Raw genomic sequence first — 26207 nt, 5'->3', positions numbered from 1 at the left:
TAGAATATGGACAGGATTTGCAACAATGTAATAACATGGGGAAATAACAGCACATCGTTACGGACAATGGTCACACATAGTTGCGTTGTCATGGTAATGGAACCAAACATCCTCTATCAGAATTGTTACGTTTGTCTGTCCAATTGAAATTGATCCAATAAATGTTTAAATATAGTGAAATAAGAGTTTATTTTCACTTCAAGAGGAAGTACAGCTGACGCAGTTTATTGTTCAGGAAGTGGTCTCCAGAGCAACAATAAAGCAGCCATTTTCTTCTAACGATGGGTTCTGAAAATAAAAATTCCTAGTTTGAAAAAAAATCCCAAGACTTGTGGAAAGTATTCTGTGAATATTCACGCAAGGTATTTTCAATTTACTTGAATGCCAAAACTAATAAATAATCTACATCCTGCAAAATTAACTTTATACTATCTCTTTTACGAAGAGAATCTAGATACAAGAACAAACGGATTACGTTATTAGCTGTAATATTCATGAAATGAATATTGCAACTACAAAGTCGATCTTTAATTCATTAATACTATAGGTACTGTAATTAATCATTCAGTTTTATCTTAATGCAAATACTAGTTTGTTTATTAGCGCCACGGTAGCCGAGCGGTTAGAGGCGAGACCCGCAATGCTAATATGTATTGTTGATTTAGTGGGTTCGATTCCCCGGTCTTAGGCCTTGGATTTTATTTAATGGTTAATATGAGAAATTTACAGTAAAGTATGTTTGCTAGTCGCCTCCGTCCACGTCACCTAATTTGTTAGTTGGACGTAAAGCCCCGCCTAAAAAAATAGACAAAAGTTGTTTGTTTATTAACATTTTTCTCATTATACAGTGAACCAGTAAGTAATGACCACAGGCCTACTGTGTGTAGTACATCTAAAGTGGAGTTCAATGACGTATTGGCCAACTTCATATTTTCCACTGTTCTTGAGTGACGTCACTTCAATTTTTTTTTTGCAATAAAAATGTTATTACTCAGAAAGTTTTAGTCCGAATTCGATTCTGATGACACGGTTAGAAAGACAAAGTTAGATGACAATTTTTGAAGTAAACTCGTTAGGCCCTTATGTGATCATTATCAGACCTAGGTGCTGGCACTTTTTAGTAAAAGTTTCCTTGCCTAATAAGCTATCAAACGGTATATCATTTTCCAGGATTCCTTTTTATCTTCGTACGAGAAATTACGTCTGTTTTGCAAGAAAAGTCCAAAACCGGTTAGGGATATGACGGATATAATGAGCGATATTGAAGAAAAACATTAATGAAAATTCCATGATATTTTTCCCCCTAAATCACAGTCTCCATATAATATAATATAATATCGAAGCCTACATTATACTGAAATGACCTTTTAGAGAGCGGTGATGGCGAAACTATGGCACGCGTGTGGTGGAAAGGTGACATTTTGGGTCAAAGCGCGCTGCGGTTACTTGGCTCGCCCTTCATGTCGTTCTCTTGTGCACCCCTCTACGTAAATCTTAGTCCTACAATGGTTTCCAATCAAAGTGTGTAACTTCCGTTACTAAATGCAAAATCAGCTCATTTTGGACAGCTGCAATACTTCGTGTGCAGTAAGATCTAGTAATCTAGGTACCACTGGTGTCTACAGTATTGAGGTGGCCACACTCCAGCGACTTTTAAAGGCATCAACGGCTCTATATTTAAGCCTCTCTTATAATAAGTCATCACCATGCTACCAGCAGCAATAAGTTATAGACGAAGTATATTTCGCACTTAATACTTTATATAACTCACCCAGCAATAAACGAAAAGTTAGACAATAATCTAAAACAAATTTATTTTGCTGCTTAAATCATAAAAGCTTAGTACAAAAGCTTTAGAAGTACACGCTCACATACAAACTTTGTAAAGCTTTCTTCTTACGAAGTACAAGGGGGTGCTTTACGCCTCTCTAAGTAATACTATTAAATGGTATTAAAGTCAAATAAAGCTTAGCACACATTTTGTTTTCATTATATTCGAAAACTGACAGCAGACTGGCTCGAGGCGATGTATGCGTGATAATTACTGGTTTTTGTCCAACTCTGCGCATGTATGTGTGTGTGCATTCAAGTTTGTGACGATTGTCAGCAACTCCTGAGTACTTATCTTCCGGCTGAAGTATAATTAAATGTACTTTGTTTGGAGAACCAACTTGACTGTAAAGTATTCAGTTTTAAATCCATACAAAAGACATAATTTTGGGACCGACTTTAATATTAAATATTTCATCCTGAAGGATATTTTCATTAATTTGTTTACATTGAACATATTACAAAATTTCCCAAGTTCAACAAAAACGGCGGAACGGTCTGAAAATCAAACTCAGTGAAATTCCTATTCATTAACATTGTTTCAAATAATTTAAGACCATATTGAAACCATGTTTCAAGACCAGCTGAGTTCGAAACAACATGGTTTCACACTGTTTTGAATGCACCCCGGAACCCAGATTACAATCCATATAGAACTTTGGTAGATATAAAAGCATAAATACAAAATCGTTTTATATCTCAAAAGATTAAAACTAATTCCGGTAGGACAGTTGTATAAGGGTTGATTGTCAAAAAGTGCACCAAAAAGCGTAACGTTGAAAAACACCCAACTTTGACAATTTTTTTTCTCTATTTCTATAGAAGATAAAATTGCCAAATTTTCTTTAAAATGTACGGAAAATCCTCCTTTATAACTGCAATTTTTTGCAACAACCCACATCTAATAGATATTGAGAAAAAAGTTATCAAAAAAGAGCCAAAACGGCATGTTCAGAAATTCTTCTTGTTACCTTTTTTTGTATAAACTGCGTAGCGCCTAAACGCGCGAACCGATTTTTGTGACTGAGGTGTCATTCGATTCGGAATTTTATGTAAATGTGCCTTTTGGGGGTCTCGACGCTCTTCATCGAATATTGAATGAGTTTTGATTGTTAAGTCGACCATTTCTCCAATTCAGTTTTTCTTCTTCCGGAATTCTTCTTAGATTTCGTAATGGTTTTTTAAAAACTATTTTTTAAGGATGTAGAGGACTTGGAACATTTCCGTTGAAAATTCGTGTTTTAGAAAGGAAGCGAAATCAACTGACAGTTCTCTCTTATTGTTGCAAAAAGAAATTACACAAAATCTGGAGTTACAGCTCATAAAGTTTGCTGCAATTCTTACGCTGGAATCTTCTGGTAACTCAGGTCTTGACGCGCATTCTGACAAAACATAAACCAGGATATGGACTGTGTTAGAAGGAAAGAAAGCGTCTCTTGCGTAATGAGAGCTCTGGTACTTCTGGACCAGTGAATACCCTCAAAACCCCAAGACTTTTTCTTTCACAAAGCCTTGAAAACGTCCACTTCCGGTACGTAAATCTGTGTAACAGTACGATAATATACTTCTGTAAGAACATTAATGTGAGTAAATTATGCGATGTTGTGTCTTTAAGAACTATTACTCTCAACTTAATGAGATAATATTTCCGAACACTAACCGTCTAGTTAGTGTATCTAATTACAGATAATGTATGTTAATGTATTTAATTAAAACGACCTTGAAGAAGAGAACTATAATATATTACGTGCTTAGTGATAAATACGACTAATTGACTACCTAAACTGTACTATAAGAAACAAGTAATCTAGTTTTGTACAGTAAACAATCTTGAATGTAAGGAAAAAAAATTCTCCAGCAGATAAATAGTGCTGCTGCTTGGGAAGAGCTCTCTGTAGACTGGATCCCCTCCTCATTTATCACAGAGCTCTTTCTTTATTATTCGCCTTAAAATAATTATTTTGTCATTTTTCTTTTTTCATTATTCTTGGCATTTTTTGCTTTATTTTCTATGAATTTTTCCATCTTTATTGCATTCCTGGAGGAACACTAAGAACGGCTTAGCATCTCTCCCTTCTGGAGGGGGCCGTACATTGAGGAGGACTTTTTGGAATTTTTTCATTAAGTCTCCCTAGTGCACAAACTCCCAGGGCTTGGCAATATGTGGCGCGGCCAAGTGGGCTCCACTCTAGTCACCTCCTTATGGGCGCCAATTTCCTTCTCCAACTGCTAAGTGTGGTAGGTTTTATACTCAACTTCCGGCTTCTAGCTTCTCGGAAAGTGCTAGCAAACATTCAGGGTTGTCTGATGTCATAACTTTTGGTAAACGCGCATAAAATGAATAGTAATGGAACCGCAATAGTTCTTTTACAATAATGAAATAGAGTTGGATTTTATTAAGACATGTGTACCAGGAAAAAGAAGAAATTAATTCGGCGGAATTTATAAACGTGTAAAACCGAGTATTGCCGACGCAAAAGCAGGTTAAGAAGAAAAACAGCTGACTTGCCTGAAGCCCGAATCTCTCAGTTCTAATAAAAACACAGACCACCGCTGGAAGAAACATTATATTGTAGTATTGAAAGCAGAGGCGTGTATTATGGTCTAGTGGTCAAGAGAGTGGCTTTGTGTGACGAAGGTTTCCAGTTCGAATCCCGCGTATGACTACTTTTTATTTGTTAGAAAAAAATTGTTTATTGAAAGTATGAGCTTCCAGCCCCGTCCACGGCCCCTAAATTGGTACTTGGACGATTACTTAGTATTCCAGTTTATGCCACTTACGCTCGGTCAGTCGTCTGTCTCGTCTTATTGTTACGCCAATTCTCTTATGCATAATTATGAAGTTAAATTCCCTAGGTTGCATATCGTAATTTAATTAGTGTTAATAACGGTCATTACACTCTTAAATAGTTCTTCCGTCCCAAACAATATTCTTATCACAATTCGGTCAGTTTATCTCCAGAGCTGGAACTGTTCGATACTGTCCACAGATTCTGTACGTAAGCAACTTCTTTATTCAATTATCGATTCCAGTAAAACTTTCACCAGCTGATAATGAAAATTACTTTTTTCTGCAACCATGTAGGAATGTTCTCATTACTCAATTAAAATCGGCTGTGTAATGCCCAACTTTACCTCACTAGTGGGGAAAAATTCCCATTAGTGTCACTTTCCTCACTAGTGAGTGGAAAAACTTTATTGTGCTTCCTTAATATAAGAAGTTTTGTTATTAACATAAATATTTTCTGTAAAACTTTAATAAGCTTATTTAACGTAACTAAATAATTAAAGTACTACTTTCCACACTTGTTAAATAAATAACTATATATATTCATTAGTTCAAGGAGATTTTACGATTCATCTGCGCAATTATTTTTTTAAAATATTTTATTTATTTTTTTGTATAAGTAACACACTACGCCAAAAATGGTAACGAAATTTTAATGGCTGAAGGTTTTCTCGAACTAAATATGTGAATAACAGAGAGTAGGAACGTTGAAGCGGATGTAGTAAGAGCGGATGGGTGTATTCTAGTTACCCTAGCAGTCCGGGAGATGGACCTACTTTGGGCCGGCTCGGAGGAGTCTTGTTAGAGGCTACACTGTTGCTTACCCTCGACATGCATGGCTACCCGACGTACAAGACTTTATAACCTTTTATCCCGTCCTAAACTCGGCTGTCTTCCCCCTCCCACCGGATGCCAGCCAAAGATCTCTTTTTAACTCTTCTTAAAAGAGAGAGTGAGAGAGAGACTCCACATCCCTTTTCCTGTACAACTTTTATTGACCTTAATAGGGCCGAACAAGAGAAGAGACACACACTAGAAACTTGACTCGCCCTTTTTTTTTTTTTATTACACTAAATTGGTCTAGGAACAACCCCCAGGGATCAGACCTTGCCTATCATCTTGATTATCATAACAAAATGGCGACTTTAAACAATTCAACTTTAGCCTTGAGTTGTTGGTTTTTTTTTATAACAAGTAGAAAGAATTTTTCCATTATTCTTATAATTTGGGGAAAGAAAATGTGAAAGTCTGCACAAATTTAAAAAAATTACTTTTCATTTTCCAGCTATCAGCGATTGGTCAGAGAATAAGTCTAGGGTGAACAAGTATATAAGTAAAGTAGTAAAGCCTGTTTTTTCAGGCGGGCTTTGTGTCCATCTACCAAATTAAATGTCGTGGACAGAGGCGATTAGCAAACATACTTCACTGTTAATTTCTCATATTAACCATTAAATAAAATCCAAGGTTTAGACTAGAAATCGAACCCATTAACCAACAATACATCTTAGCTTTGCGGGTCTTGCCTATAACCGCTCGGCCACCGTGGCTATATTGTATGTTATTTCTAGTTTGATAATCTTGTCGCCTCATATTCAGCTTTGACTGGCCAATCCGGGAAACTGTAATCTTTCTAGGTATTCCACTTTTTCCACTTTCACTACACTTTGATACTAGAGTTTGATTCCATTTTTTTAGGGGGTAACCAATCTTAGAATAACTGAGGAGCGTTTACTGGGATAGCAGGAGATAGAAATCCTCTTGGGGCAGTTTCCCTCCTTCAGTATCTTCAAGGAAGCCAATAGAACGAAGGGCTGCTGGTTCCCTCTCAAACTTCCCTAGAGTACTTACAAGACTCTGGATGAAAATCCGAAACCAGCCCAAAAATACAAAAAAGTAAATATTATCCATCATTGTGGATTCAATTTGTTCAACAATAAGTGAACATCAGTTAACTGATGGAACAAACACTAGAATTAAAACTTTTAACCAACAACAATGATGTGCTATCACGATAAAATGTGGCTGAATAGAATAGCATTTAACAGCAAAGCCAACCCCCCAAGTGTGGGGGTAACTCATAGCTCGTGAGTTAAGAGTTTAATTAAAACTAGTAGTAAATAAATTCTAAACAGCTGTTTGCCGAGCCAGGAGAGTTCTCCAGGAGACAGGACAGGTTCCTGTGAAATATTCGCAAAACCCAGTGTCCAGTATTAAATTCCATCAAATATGGGCCAGCAGTAATTCACTTTTCAATTTTAAAACAAATTTTCATTTAAAAAACATCTCCGAGTGAGCTAAAAAACATTTTTAAGAGCTATCTTCTAGAAAAGATAAAAATATTATACAGTAAAAGCTCCTTATTCGCGCTTCCTTCATTCGCGTTTTACTATTCGCGGATTAAAAAAATGCGACCCAATTCCTATATTCGCGGATATTCGTGGAAGTACACTACGATAATAAAAGGATTCCAATAGGTATGCAACCCAATATCCTTTGTAAATGCCGTCAAATGAACTAATAAAAAAGTAAAATAGATCTTATTACAACTTTGCCTAAAGTATGTTGTTAAATGATATCGCCGAGGACTTTGACATAAGCCGCCTTCGCCGCGATCGGTGTTTTTGAGAATGTAAACGCACAGAATGAAAGCAATTGTTCGTGATCCAGCAATAGAAGAAATGGAAGTGGCGTTGTCATTATGGATCGAAGACCGCATCCAAAAAAGGGTGTGCCCCTGAGTGGTCCAATGGTCCGGGAGAAGGCAAAGTATCTTTACGCTCATTTTAAAGACCCTGATGGTAGTTGTAGTGGCAAGTTCAAACTTTGACTGCAAACAAAAGCTTTTAAAAACTGCCAAGCAAGAGAAAATTACAAAATTCTTCAAACCATTGCCTAAGCCTTAAGATATTAATTAAAATGTTCAAAAACTTCAATTAAATTGATATTTTTTTTATATATATGTTTTTTTTTATTTTGTCAGCTAGGAACGTATCCCCTATAATCCCACATAAATTACCATTCCGTATTCACGGTTTCTGTATTCGCGGCATATTTATGGAACATATACCCCGCGAATAAAGAGCTTTTACTGTACTCGTCAAGCCGTTCGGTAAAAACCAACTTCCGGTTAAATAACTTTTTTTTCAAACTCGGAATTTTCAATAATTCATTCAAACGTCAGAGAAACGTCTTCACTGATAGGATCATAAATAGAGGAAGTACGACCACCATCTCAGGAAATAAAACCTCGTTTTCCTAGAAGTAGTTACATTTCTCTCGAAATGCACTTTAGAAAAGGCTAAAATATAAGTTAATTTGAGTTTTTTTATATCTTCACTAGACGTTTAAAGGTTAACGTGGCAGACGGAAGTAAGTCTATTGTCTGCAAGTGTATTTTTATTTTGTATGTATTGTATGTTCTGATAAAATAAATATTATTATTGTTATTTTTTTTTTTTAATGATTTAAGGCGCGTCAACATCTAAGGTTATTGGCGCCAGGAGTTTTTTTCAGTGCACTGCCGGCCTCCGGACAGTGTTCTCTCGTTACAGACAACACTGTCCATCGTCCGGACAGTGATGTCTGTAAGTAGCTCCTAGGAAGAGAAAATCTAAGGGTCAGCAGCTGGATTCGAACCCGGGACTTCCGCGTAGGAGTCCAGTATGCTAACCTCATAGCTAATCCCTTCCCTTATTATTATTATTATTATTATTATTAAAGTAAAAAGTAAAAGTAAAGTAATCGCCTATTTTTTCAGGCGGGGCTTAACGTTCAACTACCAATTAGGTGTCGTGGACGGAGGCGACGCAAATATACTTTAATGTAAATTTCTTTTATTTAACCATTAAATAAAATCCAAGGTTTAGACTAGAAATCGAATCCACTAACCAACAATACATCTTAGCTTTGCGGGTCTAGCCTATAACCGCTCACTAATTGGGCGCCTTACAAAATTAAAACCATTAAATAAAATCCAAGGTTTAGACTAGAAATCGAACCCATTAACCAACAATACATTTTAGCTTTGCGGGTCTAGCCTATAACCGCTCGGCTACCGTGGCCTTTATTATTATTATTATTTCATTTCTGACTCCTTATTAGGGAAATCACTTAGGGGGGTGGACTTTGCTACAACCCCTTATCTAAATTACTATCTATCTTTCAGAGTTAAAAACTAAATCCAAATAATAACGGGCTGCATTACAACCAGATCAGTGGATAGGCCCAACTCATTGACAGCAGTCACCGTTGTTCTGGGCACGAGGCCACTCGTGGAAAGTATTATAGGCGCAATCGTCGTTTTGTCCAGGTTGTACATTTCTCTTAGTTGGAAACTAAGGTCCTGGTACTTCCGGATCTTTTCGCCCCTGCTTTTCTGCATGTTATCATCATTGGGTATGGCGACATCGACGATATGTGCCACTCTACCCTTCCTATCCATAACTAGTATGTCCGGCTTGTTGTTAGCATCACTCCTATCCGTTACTATCTGAGTTTCCCAATATAGTTTTGTGTGCGCATTCTGCAACAGCGTCGGCGGGTTATATTTATAATATGGCACTTCTGTCTTCAGCAGTCCAAACTTTGAGCAAAGTGCTTTATGGATAATTTTAGCCACATTATTGTGTCTGTGAAGGTACTCCTTCGGCTCAAGTACTGAACATCCTGAAACTATGTGCTGTATGCTTTCCGAAGTAGAGTTGCACATTCTGCATTTATCGTGCACTAGACTTTCTCCTAGAACCCATCTTCGATACGCCTTCGTAGCTATCACCTGGTCCTGCATCGCCATTACGAACCCTTCCGTCTCAGGGAATAGATGGCCTTTTGTGAGCCATTGGCACGAGGCTAAGCTATCAGTTCCTTCTGCAGTAAGAAGGGCATAATACCTGCCATGTAGCTGCTTTTGGCCCCATTCATTCTTCATATCCCTTTCTGACCGCACAACGTTATTTCCTGGCTCACGCAAATTCAAGGCTGTGAAGCCTTTATATAGAGCCTTCATCTTTGCAAAGAGGGGGACTTCTTGTTGTTATTATTATTATTATTATTACTATTATTATTATTATTATTATTATTATTATTATTATTATTATTATTATTTAAACTTTTGTTGAAACGTTTCCGAGACAAAAAAAAAATCATTTTAGCGGGAAGTTTAGAAAGGTAAATTTCCGTCTGTATCTTTACAAAATCTTATTAAGTAATTCCATTGTGGATTAAACATGTCACTAAAAGAAAAAATGCCGAATTTTTAAGGTAATCACAATTTGCCAAAAATGAGAATCTCTCCTACGATTTCTTGTAATTAGGCTAGGATAGGCTCTCTGCTGCAACAACTCAAGTAAAAAGGCAAAGTTTTGAGGTAAACCTTGAGTGTACGTATGTAGCTACAGCTAGTTGTTCACCTCAGACTATTTGTTAATTAATTTAATTGGCAAGGTAATGCTTCAAATATGAATGAAAGTTGTAACTAAACCAGCATCTCATTGGTTATTAAAAAAAGAAGAGTAATTGTCCACATAAAATTTTCATTGGACGAAAATTGGAGTAAACATTACAATTTAGGAGAGACTAGATTTTGACATTGTGTCAGATATTTACTCTAATCGAACCGCTGAAAACTGGTGACATAATCTACCAGATGGTAGGGCCATGTCGCAGATTAGACTGACGTATATAATCTAACTGAATCAGCTTCATCCTTTACTGTTTTTTTTTTTCTCTTTCAGCTGAAAATTCTCATTTTTCAGCAAATTACCTGAGCATGTTTATTCCTACATGTTTGTGGGTTGGTTGGTTCTTATTTTTAATCTCCTGTGTTTGTTGGTTACAAAATTACTTAAATATTTATTTGAGCAACGGAAATTATAAATGTTCATCTTTGGCTCATGAATCCTAAGGGAATAAGATTAATTGCCAAATTCAATCAATTATCTAATTTATAAAATTTTAACCTGAAATTGATAATAATCTGTTCACATTAATAGATCCAGTCACCACCAAAGATGAACAATATCCTTTGATGTATAGACGAGAGCCAAATGACCGAACATTTCCAATGAAACGGAAGACTATTTTGGATTCACAAAGCGAAGTAAACAACGGAAAGAGACTGAAATTGGCCATAACTTCACTTTGAAAGTGGAAATGTTAATTTTTTCCAAGTCTATCTCGATTTTTCCGCTACAGCAAATCCCACTAGTCTACACGTATCAACTTGTTGCAAATAGTAGTTATGTATCCACCGTCAATTAACAAATTCACAGACTTCGCTATAAGCAGTTTTTCTTTTTCATACTGAAAAGAAAAAGGTGTTTTTTTTCCAGGGGAAAACTCAATAATGAAAATTAGGCGCGATCATAACATACAAAAAAAAAAATTCTGGCGCCTAATTTTCCATTTTCTTTACCAGAATCTAAGTAATTAAATTTTCCAAAAACCTAATTTGTACTGGAAGTTATTTGACGTCACTAGACGTATAGATGATGATGTTGCAGGAAACATCACGTTCCAGGAAATCCCCCCCCAAAAAAAGGAAAAATCAATTGAATACAGTCGCTAAGTTACCAGAAGTAATTAAACACACACACACAGACTAGTTTTTAAATTTCATTATTTCGATCTCCGGAAACCTTAAAAACTAGTACTTCCTTTGCAAATTCAAAAATCGAAAAACTGTAACCATTGCTTTGGTTCGTCTGAAAGCGAAATTTACAGCTAATTTAATTAAGTGCTGTTCTCAATTTGCAGGGAAGCTGGGACAAGTGTTACTTTGAGTCAGATCCTGGAATGGTAGATAAAGCGCCACTCGGCTGCTCCAGATAATTTAGTGAAGTGACAAAGTTTAGGCAGAGAGAGGAGAGAGGTGGACTTAAACAAAAGGTAGCGAGGTAATCACCTGTTTGAAGTCCAAAAAGAGCCAGCGCGAGGTGAGGCTGCGAGTGGGAGATAATGGCTTCTCTGCAGCAGCAGCTAACTTCCCTTGGATATTCGCTCTCATTATCATAATAATGATGTTGCTGTCAATGAGGAAGCGGGCAGTGGGAGAGCTTTCCTCTCTATCTAGTTAGCAGAATGTAATGGCCAAGTTTTATCTATATAATTACAAAACATACACACGCCGCCTTGGCGCACACAGCATCCAACCAAGTATGGACCACTACTAGCCGGCGGGCCCGGTATCTTTAGACAACCACGCAACATGTCTGTGGTTACTTTGGTCTGTTAAGTTTTGGCATTTCCACCAAATTGGCAACATTTCCAAAGTGTACAATGTGTAATTTCTGGAGCGTGCTTATCTACCTGGATTATCTATGCCTGAGATTCCTGGAGTACGTGAGTAGTTCTGTTTGGGTTTTTGTATGCTGGGTAACTGGGTGTAACTGCTGATAGTGATTTTGATATGGTTCGAATTTGAATGTGAATGTGCGTACAAAATATCTGAATGAAGCCATTCCCATTTTTGATGATAGCAGGATTGCTTCCGAAATCGTTCAACGAAAATCGCTTTTCTGAACTCCTTATTAGGGGGGAGTCCAATATTTGGAACAAAAATTTAGCCCAACCGAAAATGCCACCTTGATTTAAGCACGGCAACATCTAAATTTTATGGAGTCCCGGGGGCCTTTTCCGGAGGCACTGTCGGCCGAGATCCACGTGTTCGCATGCGCAAAGTACAGGAAGCAGTACCACCACACTTGCTGCGGAAATAGACAAGATTCTTCTAGTAGAACCGCCGATAAACGTGTCTCCCATTACTAAAAGTAAAAAAAAAAGTAAAGTAATTGACTATTTTTTCAGGCAGGCTTAACGTCCGACTACCAATTAGGTGTCGTGGACGGAAGCGACTAGCAAACATACTTAACTGTAAATTTGTTTTATTAACCATTAAATAAAATCCAAGGTCTAGACTAGGAATCGAATCCACTAACCAACAATACATCTTAGCTTTGCGGCTCTAGCCTATAACCGCTTAACTAATGGGGCGCCTTTCAACATTAAAACCATTAAATAAAATCCAAGGTTTACACTAGAAATAGAACCCACTATTTAGACTAGAAACCAGCAATACATCTTAGCTTTGCGGGTCTAGCCTATAGCCTCTCGGCTACCGTGTCGCCTGTCTCCCATTACTAAATAATATGTCTACTTTGACTTGTTCTTTGATACATCCTAAATTCAGAATTACTATGAAATTTAATATTTATTAAACAAACAAAATTAATTTTCTCCAAATTTATTTGGTAAATAAATTTAGAATAAACAAAATTTTGTTTATTGTTTATTTGCAGGAAATAATTGAGTTGGCAGAGCTCACCCATATAATGTAAACAATCAGTCGTGATGTAGACCGTGCTGTATGTTTACATTGCAAATTGTATTGGTAAAATTGGGATTCTTTATTTGGGGTTTGCCAATTTTAACATAAACATAAAATTTATCTATGCTGATTGTTTAATTTATACAAATTTAATCAAATTGTTGAATTTGTGGTACATATAATAAAGTCAATGTTTTCATAAATATTTATAAAAATCTATTTCCGTTTTACTTTCAACTTTTAAACCTTGAGCTTTTATCTACATTTTTTGTTATTGATTTTTTGTCGTCTTGTTAAGTATTACTATTATTGTTACTAAGTATTGTTGTTATTTTGTTTTATTATACTAGTTAAAGTAAAGTAATCGCCCATTTTTTCAGGCGGGGCTTAACGTCCAACTACCAATTAGGTGTAGTGGACGGAGGCGACTAGCAAACATACTTTACTGTAAATTTGTTTTATTAACCATAAAATAAAATCCAAGGTCTAGACTGGGGAATCGAAACCACTAACCAACAATACATCTTAGCTTTGCGGGTCTAGCCTATAATCGCTCAGCTAATGGGGCGCCTTACAAGATTAAAACCATTAAATAAAATCCAAGGTTTAGACTAGAAATAGAATCCACTAACCAACAATACATCTCAGCATTGCGGGTCTAGCCTATAGCCGCTCAGCTAATGGAGCGCCTTACAAGATTAAAACCATTAAATGAAATCCAAGGTTTAGGCTAGAAATCGAATCCACTAACCAACAATACATCTCAGCATTGCGGGTCTAGCCTATAACCGCTTGGCTAATGGAGCGCCTTACAAGATTAAAACCATTAAATAAAATCCAAGGTTTAGACTAGAACCCGAGCCCACTAACCAACAATACATCTTAGCTTTGCGGGTCTAGTCTCTAACCGCTCAGCTAATGGGGCGCCTTACAAGATTAAAACCAATAAATAAAATCCTTACTCACTGAATGACCAATTTAGCCAATCAGTACATACAATCATCCTCCTCCATCAGCCCTAATCCCTAGCCATCCCCTTTTTTGATTATGGTTTCCAAAACATGCTGTACCTGCTGCCCTTCTATCTATTCTAGGGACGATCTCTTGGAACGTAAGAATATGAAAAAAGTTTCTTATCTGGTCTAATTGGAAATCAATAACTGGCTGAAATTTAAATGTAATATTTAAAATTTATGATAAAGCACGAGCGGTTAAATTGCTGATTTGTTTCTTACATATGACTGAGCTTTTTAAATTATATTATTGTTTTAAATATTTTTTTCATAAATTGATTCTGAATTTAGAAAGACAATACTTCTGGACAGGATAAAACCCGTCTATGCTGGTGACGTATGCACAAAAACAGTTGTACACAAAGAGACAAGCACAAAATGGTTGTTGACAAATATACACAACATTTAGCAATAGTTACTGTATAACCTTGGGTTTGCCATTGTGTTTACGTAATAAGTTACCAACTTTTTCTTTGTGTATGTGTTTATTTATTTTATTTTATTTTATTTTTCAGTTGTCTCTCTGGTTTCTAGTTTCTATTGGCGCGTATCAGTGAACACTCTTTTCTATTATTGGCTAGACATTTCGTGGATTTGAAAAAAATAAAAAATACGTCATAATAAATAAAGAATAGAGGATAAATGTGATTGGTCAATAGATTTCCGCTGGATTAAAAACTATTAAGAACACGTTTAGCCATTCAGCGAATTGCTTTAGGTTTTTGTATTTTTCGTTTCAAGTATCGAAACCAAGTTACGAAATTGTGCGTAAAAAATGTTCCTACATCCGGTCTGGACACTTGTCCCAACAGATACTAAGCTTTTGAACGAACTTCGTCTACCGGAAGTCCAACAGATTGATCATTCTTCCCGCAAACTTCACTTAAGTGAACTTCCCTTTTGATAACGGAAGGTTTATAGCGGCTGAAAAGCTGAAAATTAGGAAAGCATTGCTAGAATTTACGATTTAAAGAAAATGGATTTATCAAAAGTGCCAAGACCGTACATCATTCTGAAGTACCACTTTACTGGAACGCCTCCCAAGACTTCCTCCCAAAGGTGCCTTTATAAGAATTTCTCTAAGAAAATGTTGCCAACGAAAAAAAAATGTTATTTATAAACAGTGTGACTTTTGTAAATCAATTTTAGACCATTCTTTGCAAACATTTACAAGAAAATTCCATTCAATTTAGTGAATTTAACTTATTTTGTCTGTAAAGCTTATGGTCGCGGCTCAGTGCCTAAGTCATCTCAGCCAAAAATATAAATTTTATAATTTTCTGTTTTTTGTTTTTAGTCAAACTGGTCACACATCTTGATAAAAACCACTTTATCGTGTTTAGGAAACTTCAAACAGTTCTGCTTCCGGGTGGAAAACGGAAATGAAAGTATCTTTGATGTTTACACAATTGCAAAGAGGAAGTAAAAAAAAAATTGAGAAAGTTCCAGAGAAATAGATTTGTTTTCAAGAAGTTCTCATCCGTGTCTTGAATATGAAATTACCAAAGTGGAGTCTACCCTTGAGATCACAAAATATTTTGAGTGCGTCTATGTCGGATCTATGACGTGATGATATATATTACGTGCCTAAATCACGTGAAGAACAACAAGTAAATTTATGTCTATATTGAAACTAAAGACAGGGTACACATAGCAACGATGAAGTATCGATACAAACAAAACGGTTGTGTAACGACAGCTCGATACTATAGAAGGACACGGCCGAACAGATCAGCTGTGTGCAAAATGCAGTATTTATATACAAATGGTTCAGTCTCAGTTAACTGTTCAGCTAGTTAAGTCACGTATCCCAACAATTTACATACAATATTCTCCTCCTTATCAAACTATATCTGCCTAAAATATATATTACACTCATTATATATTGTATTAGATAACATTATAGAATAAACACAATTTATTGTTTACAAATACAACAGTTGATTCCTCTGTTGACCTTATAAATCTAATCTCTACTGAATACATTTTGGTAATAATGATTTATTGGAAATAGTTCATTGAAAATCATCTTTTTATCTAGTTTTGACGAGGATTTTTTTTTGTCTTCATTAGTGATGATATAAAAATTGTAAGTATGATTATAACATTCCTTTGTGACAGCAATCAGCTGATTGCTATGGCCGCAATCTTTTATATGGTTATTTATTTTACTTAGGTTACTGGTTTGTGTTCTTTTAATTGGGATTACACATCTCTTATGTGTTCCAACTCTATTTCCTTAGTTGTTGCTCGTTTTCCTTGCGTATAATCCTAGGATGAGGAAGTTATGGTAGGGGGGCGTGATTTGCAAAGGATGCGTTTATTCATAGACTTTCTCCAAAGTGCAGTTTCATTCTTTTTTTACCTGTAAATGCTGTGAAAGGTTTCCGGTGCAATGTATTTGCAGTTAACCATAAAAAAATTATTTATTCCGGAAGTATTTTAACGGTTTTTACCAGCTTGGGTACAACGTTTGTTTCTTAATTCTCGAAAAAAAGTGGTTTTCAGATAATGGACGCTTTCTTTTGCTGGGTTTGTGCGTACGTTTTGCAGGAGTAAGTTCTCCACGATCTATAAAGAAAAAGGTAAGAGAGATGTTTAGGCTACTGTTTTACCTGTAGTAGCTAGTTTTTGTTAAACCGTTAGAGGTCAACATTAGCAATGATAATTAGCGGTTCAAGAACTATTTCAGGGAAGCTGCGATGAAGAAGTCTACGCACTTTGCAAGTAGAGGAAAGAACAAACAATCTCCTCTTTTATCGATTCTAATTCAGAATAAATTTTTCCTCAATTTTTACACATTTATACAGATTTAAAACTCGGAGTGAACACACACGTGACTTCCGTTACTGCAACAATTAAATTTCAGCCATCTAGGTGGCATTGTAATTCTCGCGTCTATAGTTTGGAGTAGTGCAGTAAGATGAATAGTGCTCCACCGTGCGCACAGATAGCGTTGCCATCAATATTGATCTTTGTTGCGTTGGTACAAGGTTCGTTCGATTCAATGATCAATTTAAACAATCGAATACTTTTTTATGAAGCTTTGTTAAATAGAAGTATTGTGTGTACTGCATTAAAATGGGTAGATAATGGATAAACAACGAAAAAATGCACGATACAGTATATGAAGCATAGGCGATTATCGATTTTGTGAGATATATAGATGACGCCATTGGCACATCAACAATTTATGCAAAATGGTTGACACAATAGTGAAATTGCTGAACAAAAAAAAAACATCACCTGTAAATACTACGCAAGTCCATGGATCAAATGGATTATTAAAAACAAAAAAAAATGAGATGAAATAAAAATCCATTCATAGGAACAACCACCTCTCCGAACTCTATTGCCTTTTTCTCTTCGCGAAGTAAAAGCGTGGAAAAGAATGGTACGAAGAACAGAAATGTAGAAGATGAAGTAAAGAGATCACAATGGGCTAAAGCAGTGTGTAATGGATAACGGAAGGTATTCACTCTTTGTCACTCTATGTCCTGGCAATCCAGAAGCCTTACAGGAAGTGAAGAGAAGTCATAGTGTGACGTAAAGCTGTAAAGATATTAGTAAAGACCATTCGCTGAACACAAACAGCCTAAATCCAAACAAAGCGCCTGCAGGATCTAACCAGGGAAATTCTGCCTATAAGCGTCCTAAATTTCTAGTGAACACGTCGACTGAATCCCGGTCCGCATTCCAAATAACCGCTTGGTAGTTGCGTGTATAATAAAGTGCTGTACTGTGGTTGGTTGTATATTCCGCTAGGCGCTAGCTGCCTTGACAATCGATCTATATTCTGTGCAGATGGTTTCAAAACCACAGATATTTATATTAAACTGAATAATATTAATTAATTAAAATTGACAGGAAGTTTAAATCTCTTTTTTTTTTGGTTTATCAGGGTGGCAAAACTGATTACATCTGGTTTAACGAATACTTTCTGAAATTATTTAAAAATGATTCTGTACACTTCCTCTCACCGCACTTTTAAGAGAAAAAAATTTTGGATGCAAAACTTTTAGATTCTAAGTATCATGTTGTATCAGCTTCACTTATTGCAGAAATATACTGCATTTTTCGTTTTTAAGCTAGAGCAGGGGACCCCAAATTTTTTACACAGGGGGCCAGTTCACTGTCCCTCTGACCGTTGGAGTGCCGGACTACAAAAAACAACTTTGAACACTGCACAAATCTTATTTTAGAGTAAAAAACGAAACGGGAACAAATGCAATATTTAAAATGAAGAACAAGCAAATTTAAATCAACAAATTGCCCAGTAACTCAATGGTAACTATGGGCCTGCTTTTGGCTAATGAAATGGTCCAATATCCGGTTTAGTTATAGAGCTTTGCCTTTCTTCCTACTGCTTCCGGAGCCGTGACGCGTGCGTACCGTGTCACCGGAAGTAGTACTGTACGTGAGCGATGCCGCCACATACAGTGCTCCTCTCAATGACCACCAATGAAAGAAGTACTCTTCCGGAAGTGTGGCGGGGGCCGTAGTTTGGGGACCCCAGAGCTAGAGTGTACATGTAAGACGGACAGAGGAAATCACAGCCACTTTTTTTCGGAACTCAGGTACCTAAAAAACATGTCCGTTGAAAACATGTTCTTGACCGCAGTTCTTCTTCTTGTCTGTTCTTACCAAGTAAGTGGAAGTAAAACAGAAAACTAGAATTGATAAAAGTGAGCCGATAAAAGCATCGAGAAAAGATAAAGGAGATAAAAAGTATGGGCTCAGGAAGGAGAGGTTTTTTTTTGTAAGAAGAGAAGATGAAGATGTTGGCGTCAGTGTGTGCAAGAGAGAAGGAGAAGGACGAGAGCCGACAGGAGAGGTAATTGGTCCATCCGCGAGTCTTCAAAAAGGAAGGGAAGAACTTGTTCTCCCGTTCTGGGTCGTAACCACCCAACAGCAGACCGGGATGACATGCCATGTTTATTGGGTCCCCCAGGAGAGCGAGCAACGTTGCGGCCCCTTATTGACTCGGCCCTACCGCGCGCCCTGTGGGTTTCTGGATGTTTGTTCGTGTGTACGTAACCATAACACACACAACAAAAAATACAAATATTTAACTTGATTCCACCATTTCCTTAACACACTTTTATTACTTTGAACTAACTAGGAAACTTCCGTTAGAAAAGTGCTTTGGCAAGGTTGCAATAAGGGTTTCATCACAATTTAGGTTCTAAAAAAAGTTTTCTCCCCCCGTCCCTCGGTGAATCCCAATTCTCCTACCGTTCATTGACCGGAACTGGTGCTTCGCTTAGGAGATCGCGTCCAAATTTATAAATTAAAAGTTTCTATCAAAATAACTCGAGAATAGGATTTTCAATATTTCATAAAACTGGTATCCAAAACAGATTTTAAAAAATGAACTAGATTTTAGATTTAGATTTTAAAAGGCGGCCCATGCCCGACGGCACTGCAGCCACCAAGAGGCTTATTGTGCCTTCCCTAAATCTAGTAGCTGAAACCTCCCCTTCTAAGAAGGTTGAGGGCTTTCCCTACCAGTTCCTTTTGCACTATAATCTCCATTGGTCTTAAAGTACCAAAGATGTCGTAGCGCAGTCTCTCAATTGCAACGCAATCGAATAACAGGTGAGAGGCCGTCTCCTCCTCCTCTTCCTGGCAAAATCTGCACAACGGTTTCGAGCTAATAAGGCGCTATCATGTACAAAACTGCTTTTTTTTTTTTTTTTTTGTTTTCTTTTTTTGGCATTGGCTTCCGCCATACAGCCAGCATCGTCTAGGTGCTTATCACTAGAATATCACTCACTCTCCATTCTTACCTACAAATACATTCGCTTCACACATTCATCATTCTACTATATACCGCTATTTACATAAACTACTGCTAATGGATGGAGCAGCACTCTGTGCTCCTGCCATCCTTCTCGCTTAACCAAAATTAAAATCACGTAATCCTTCTCTAAGCATTTTGTTCCATTCATTCTAATTCGGCTATAGCTTCTAAATACATTCATATTTCATTGCTAGCTCTGCTATCGACTTAAGCACATAACTGTTGGTGGAGAATATAATGTCTTCGTAGCGAAATGGTGCATCTAAATATCTGTATATATCGTCAAACATTCGTTTCCTTTCCAGTACATAACGTGGACATATCATTATTACATGTTTGAAATCTTCCTCCTCATTGCAATCTACGCAAAGAGGAGAGGACCTTTTGTTGATCCTGTGTAGATACGATCCGCACACCGCGTGGTTCGCTCTCAGCCTGCTTATTGTCGTAACAACCCATTTATTAGTGACAGTTCCCTTAAACCATGGTTGTCTAGGTAACTGATCTGCCATAGTTTTATAGAATCTACCTTTATCACCATTATTGTAATCTGTCTGCCATTTTTTTCGTGCTGCTTTTGCAATTATACCCTTGATATCGGTGTGTGGTAATTTATAATTAGCCATTTCCCCACTATTGGTGGCTTCCTTTGCAAGTGTATCAACAATTTCATTCTGCCGTGCCCTGTGAATAGGCCTGTAATCAGAGAGTAATCTGATTTGCAGCTCAAGCCCAGAGTAAAAAATGAACTAAGTCAGCAAGGATTATACGCGACGGTGAAGTCGAAAATCGCTGCATTGGGCTTTGCTGAAGGAACAAAGTAGCTGACAGAAGAACAAAGTTAACAAAGAGAGAGCAACGAAGGATATGAAGAATAGAGAGGGCTAGGGGAACTGCCAACTAGATCTCCTGTCTGGAAGCTGCGAAATACCACTTCCTCTTACTGCAAGACTTTGAGTTCCAGCTCCAGGATTTGTGTAATTTCTCCAGACAAATCATTGAAACAATAATTTTTGATTTTTGTGTACTTACTTAAACTGGAATGCCTTTGTTTAGTCGGGGGCCACTGAACCAATTCGCCCTGTGAACAAAATTAGGAATTTTTTTTTAAAAAATAAATTTAAGTAAACTGTTGACACGCACAAAAGAAATTACAAAATAAGATCTGTACCAAATAATAGAACTAATAGCCGATATACTGATATCCGCATGCTAACAGGTTCGTACAGGCATAAACGCCATCTTTTCAGCTTTTGGTTGGCCAATTAAGGACGCTTGCGTCAATTGGGATTCGTTCAAAATATATTAAGGATTCAAGGATTGGCGAGGAATCGGTCCAGAAATAATAAAACAACTCCGTCTTTTTAAATTGTCGTATGCGAGTTGATTGAGTTAAAACAGAAAACGTTACAGGGTAATTATTGTTCATTATTTTTGGTGACTGATTCCTAGTTTCAAATAGGATGAAAAATTAATGCCAGTTTCAGTCATTATAAACTTTATTACGCCGAGCTTTCGACCTAGGGACTGACTAGGTCATCTTCAGGGCTGTGGAACATATTTTCAGATTGTTAACAATGATTCTATTAAAATGAATATGTATAATATAATGAAATTTACAAAAATTATTTACCTAGTTTACAAAGTAATATTTTACATCAAGGGTTGGTCTTCTGTCTTGTCTGTTCATGGAGACTGAGTGTGATCGGTCTGTGTGTGATATGTGTTAGATTGTGGAGGAAGTCAGTGTTGCCAATTGTCGAAGTATTTTGTAGTAAGTTGGGGCGTATATGTTGTTTAAATTGTTCGTGTCTGTTTTGGAAATTTAAACTGTTTTTCTGTCTTTGATATGTATATCATTTCTAGCATTACAGGGTAACCAATCCGCACAGCCTCGCCCGCTGAAGAAGGCAATATATTTGTCGAAACGTTGGCGGAAAAAAGACGGAGTTGTTTGTTTTTATTTCTGGACCAATTCCTAGCCAATTTTTAATCTTAATATAATCTTTTTGCCGTCACTAAAACTAATATGGATTCCGTCAAAATGTTTGGATACAAAATAATCCCAACAGAGATTATGGATTGACGCGATCAATAACCGCTGTAATTTCCATTTGATATTTACCATGCCAGACTCCATTATTTTCCTAATTTAATTAGGGATGTCTATTCCAGAACCAGTTATGTATTTCTTTGGAATCTGTACGTATAGTTCACAATTTATTTGTCTGTAGAATTATTTTCAATAATGGGAAACAAGAGCGAAAGGAAGGGGCTACCTATAGCGGAAAATTATTCTAGTAATGGAAATAAGGGGAAAACTAATTTTCATGGTCACAGAACTAAAAATGAATGAAATCGGAACAGGAAATGACATATTACAGGAAAAACAAAAAACAATAGATTGGAAAAAAGGGGCACGCCCGCCATTGTACTACAATGCACTACAGATAATATGCAGTCAATAATAAGATCGTTTTTTTTTGTCTGTCAGTCGATTAGACCACACTATAAAACAATAACTTCAGGGTCTTCTAACACTTAGTATAATTCCTATATTCACCTTCACAATGACCAGAAGGTCTTCAATATGCAACAATTCTCATTGGAGTTTAAGAGCGTGAATAACGTGCACAATAATTATATCAAATTACCAATCGACCTGAATAATCGATTACCAATCAATTTGACAGATTACTAGTGCTCCAATATTTTGACCTATAAGAATGCTAAAGTGCAAAGTTCCAGTTCCTTTTATTCATAAGATTATTGTCACTTTCTCTTTCTCAAAGAGAAAATATCGCTTAAGAGAAATTATTGAGATCGATTGGATATCCACTTAACTCAGTTTTATCGTAATTATACGTTAGTATGAGTGTGTGCGCCTCAAAAACCGAAAATTGAAGAAGCGTCTAAGCAGGATATCCTGCTAGCATGCGAGGGGTGGCCACTGATACTGGAGGCTGTAAAAAAAAACTCTGTTAAGAACTCTGAACTTTGTAAAAAAAAGAGGCAAGATTCTTCCCAGGTGGAAATGGCCTAGATATTTCTTGCAGGCAAAGCAATCGGCTCGGGTGCTAGTACAAGAATCTCTGACATTGCTGAGACCAGAGGAGATGGTGCTTCAAAAAAAGATTAGTGGATAGCATCCTGGAAGAAAAGAACGGAGGCCATATCTACCAGAACCCTTACAAAGGAATGACAATAAGCCTTGATGCTGGAAAACATTGGGGATACAGGACTCACCTAGTGTCCCAATTAATAATGATCATGAATTTCCCACAGTTAAAGACAGCATTTAAGTAAAAGAACCAAAATTGGTGCCGCCTAAATAAGAAGATACAGGATGTTGTATCTGAATGACTAACAAAGCAATACAGCGCTTTGTAAGGCTCAGAACTCTTGAGTGGTTTTCCTCAATTCAAGCGTACTTCTAGGACTCAAAGTAACAGAAGTACCATACTTGAAGAATGTTGAAAGTTAATGATCTCAAATTACAACATCCTCATTTGAGGACAGGGGGGGGGAGAACCTCTGCAACTTAAGAAAGGATGATAAGAACTGGAATTTAAATCTAAATGATGGTTCTTTTTCCAATCATAGATTTCCTGAGATCTACTTTTCACCGCACATTCGTTTGTTTTTAAATAATCGGCGAACTCATGAACATTGTATTTTCGTAAAAAAAGTATTATTTCTGAAAAATATTATTATCACCATTGATCCTTTCATTGGGAGCCAGAGAAAGTACAAAAATTAATAAAGAGTTGATGACGATGTATTTTTACTAATCTAAAGGTCGGCTCAAAAGAATTTAATCCGCCGTCAAAGAAACCTAAATCTCCTTAAATCCACAAAGGAATTCCTTTTACTCCTAAGTTCCATAAAAAAGTAAATAAAAAACCGGATATGTGAAATTTATTCAATATTGTGTGGTGCCGCAGTTCAAGCCAGCCAGCCGCCTTTAATATTCCAATTTTCTATTTACTCGCCCAGCTTTGTTCAAAGTGAGCTCAAGCAATAAATGAAAATCAGGATTTTCATTTGGGGTTTCCACTCGACTATTTTCACGTGGGAAAACAAAGGAAATTAGCGTCACTGGCAGGCCTCAAAGTCAACAATTTTCCCGCTGGCCAGGTTTTGGTTTGTCTCTCTCTTTTAAATAGCTACACATCAAGAAATATTAAACATTCGATTCAAAATTCAACTAAATTTTCAATTTTTCTTCAAAACAGATAGACTGTTCAATTCTTAAGAAGCTAAGTTGGTGTAATTTAGTAAAATTACATTTTGGAGGTCAACTTCAAGTCAAAATTAGTCTTCTAGCCGCAGATCCGGAGAGGGTGCGTGGGTTTTCTTTTTTTGCGACTAAATTTTAAATTTGAATTTGACACTTCATAATTTTTAGAATAGTTATTCATTAAAAATATTTCATATGTAAAAAGTGAAGTAATCGCCTATTTTTTTCAGGCGGGCTTTACGTCCAATTACCACAAATTAGGTGCGGTGGACGGAGGCGACTAGCAAACATACTTTACTGCAAAATTCCTCATATTAACCATTAAATAAAATCCAAGGTTTAGGCTAGAAATCAAATCCACTAACCAACAATACATCTTAGCTTCGCGGGTCTAGCCTATAACCGCTCAGCTAATGGGGCGCCTTACAAGATTAAAACCATTAAATAAAATCCAAGGTTTAGACTAGAAATCGAATCCACTAACCAACAATACATCTTAGCATTGTGGGTCTAGCCTCTAACCGCCCAACTATTGGAGCGCCTTACAAGATTAAAACCATTAAATAAAATCCAAGGTTTAGACTAGAAATCGAATCCACTAACCAACTATACATCTTAGCTTTGCGGGTCTAGCCTATAACCGCACAGCTAATGGGGCGCCTTACAATATTAAAACCATTAAATAAAATCCAAGACCTATAGACCGGGAATCGAACCCAGTACCACAATACACCTTAGCATTGCGGGTCTAGCCTATAACCGCTCGGCGCCCTAATAAAGCGTAACACAAACAAGGACTTTAAGGTTAATCCGCCCAGCTGATTGATAATCTCCAAGATTATCTTTTCAACGCTCCAAAGCTCCGTTAGCAAATTTGTTGAATGTTGACAGATATTTTGAAAGATAATGTTAGCACTGGGAAAAAAAAGGATTCCAGACTTAATCAGATTTCTCCAGAGTTCTTGATCGATTTTTATAGGTGAATCTTGAATCAATGGTAGGAGTTAATTATTATGATAATCTTTCTTGAATTTTCATTGGTGATTAGGATAAATTTAATGGTAGGTATATTGTAAAAAAAAAGAAGACACATGCAAGCAGAAAACAGAAAAGAATGCAAGTTTAGCTGCATTGAGGGCAAAGATGCACGTAACGAAGAAAGGTCATTAGGGTCAGTATGTCAAGGACCTTCACTAGCATCCAGACGCAGTCATCGATTTGTTTTTGTATTTATTTTTTTATCTAATCATGCAATAACTAGTTCCTGTGGTAGCCATATTTGGCTTGTTTATTACGAAACAGTGTTTTTTTTTTTTGTGATATCTTTGTGATAAAATAACGAAATATAAGAGTTACTGGAGGACCATAAAAAGGTGGAAGTGAAGACCTTGTCCAGCGCTGGAGAACTGAGCAGTTCTAGTTATACTGGTCATCGTTCGTTATCCGTGGATCGTGGACATCACATCCAGAGTTTAACTTTCGTCCAACCAGTGATGCTGCCACTCCTCGTTTCTATGATCTTAATTTCCTTGTACGTTCAGCGAAGAAAGTGGTAGATATCCTCTAAAGTGCCAATATGTCCTCTGTCTTGTGTTACGAATGGGTGAATGTGTGGCTCAAATTGAGGAATGTTCTTTAAACTCATTCCTCAATTTGAGCCACAAATTTACCCTTTCGTAACACAAGTGACAGAGGACATATTGGCACTTTAGAGGATATCTACCAAACACTTTTATCCTGACAGTTTCTTTAAAACAGTATGGGGTCTATGTTTAGCCTGACGGGCGGTTATTTAAACCTAAACCTACTCACTCCGTAGTAAATAGAATTTTGCAGGAAGTAGGTTTTAAAGATATAGGCCTACGTACGAAGCAATTGTATGTAACAGCGAATGTAGACAGTACGGAAGTTTATGGTATCTTTAGCCTGATGGGTGGTTATTTAAACCTCCGTAGTAAAAGGAAATATTGTGACATTTCCCCGGAAATAAACCTTTTAGGAACCTCTCAAGACAAAGGCACTGTTGTGACCACTCTCACGACTGCTATTCCCTAAAAACTACTCACAAATTTCAAATTTTTTCTCACGGATTCTCTTCAAACTATAAACATTTGATTCGTATTCAAATTAAAGAGTTTTATAACCATAAATTAAACTAAAATATAACCTTACTAGGATGCCAAGCCCAGCCCAACCACGAGAACTGCCCT

General features: G+C 36.7%; 2 protein-coding genes across 5 annotated transcripts in view; both read right to left on the bottom strand.

The window, feature by feature from the left end:
- The window catches only part of LOC141451837 (Ig-like and fibronectin type-III domain-containing protein 1), a 286881-nt gene that overhangs the window by 198070 nt on the left and 62604 nt on the right, over nt 1–26207 (bottom strand). For all 4 annotated transcript variants that reach the window (XM_074123551.1, XM_074123550.1, XM_074123553.1 and 1 more), the window contains one exon: nt 20790–20838. The gene's annotated coding sequence lies outside the window, so the exon portion shown is untranslated. The remainder of the gene's footprint in view (nt 1–20789; nt 20839–26207) is intronic.
- Nucleotides 8793–9623, bottom strand: LOC141451931 (uncharacterized). The gene has a single exon (XM_074123762.1). It carries the CDS (start codon nt 9621–9623, stop codon nt 8793–8795), a length of 831 nt encoding a protein of 276 aa, XP_073979863.1.

Source organism: Rhodnius prolixus, unplaced genomic scaffold (assembly GCF_049639745.1).
Source record: "Rhodnius prolixus isolate KJV_2025 unplaced genomic scaffold, Rpr scaffold_14, whole genome shotgun sequence".
Taxonomy (NCBI): Eukaryota; Metazoa; Arthropoda; class Insecta; order Hemiptera; family Reduviidae; genus Rhodnius; species Rhodnius prolixus.
The sequence above is the reverse complement of the archived record's forward strand: the minus strand, read 5'-3'. Positions and strand labels throughout refer to the sequence as shown.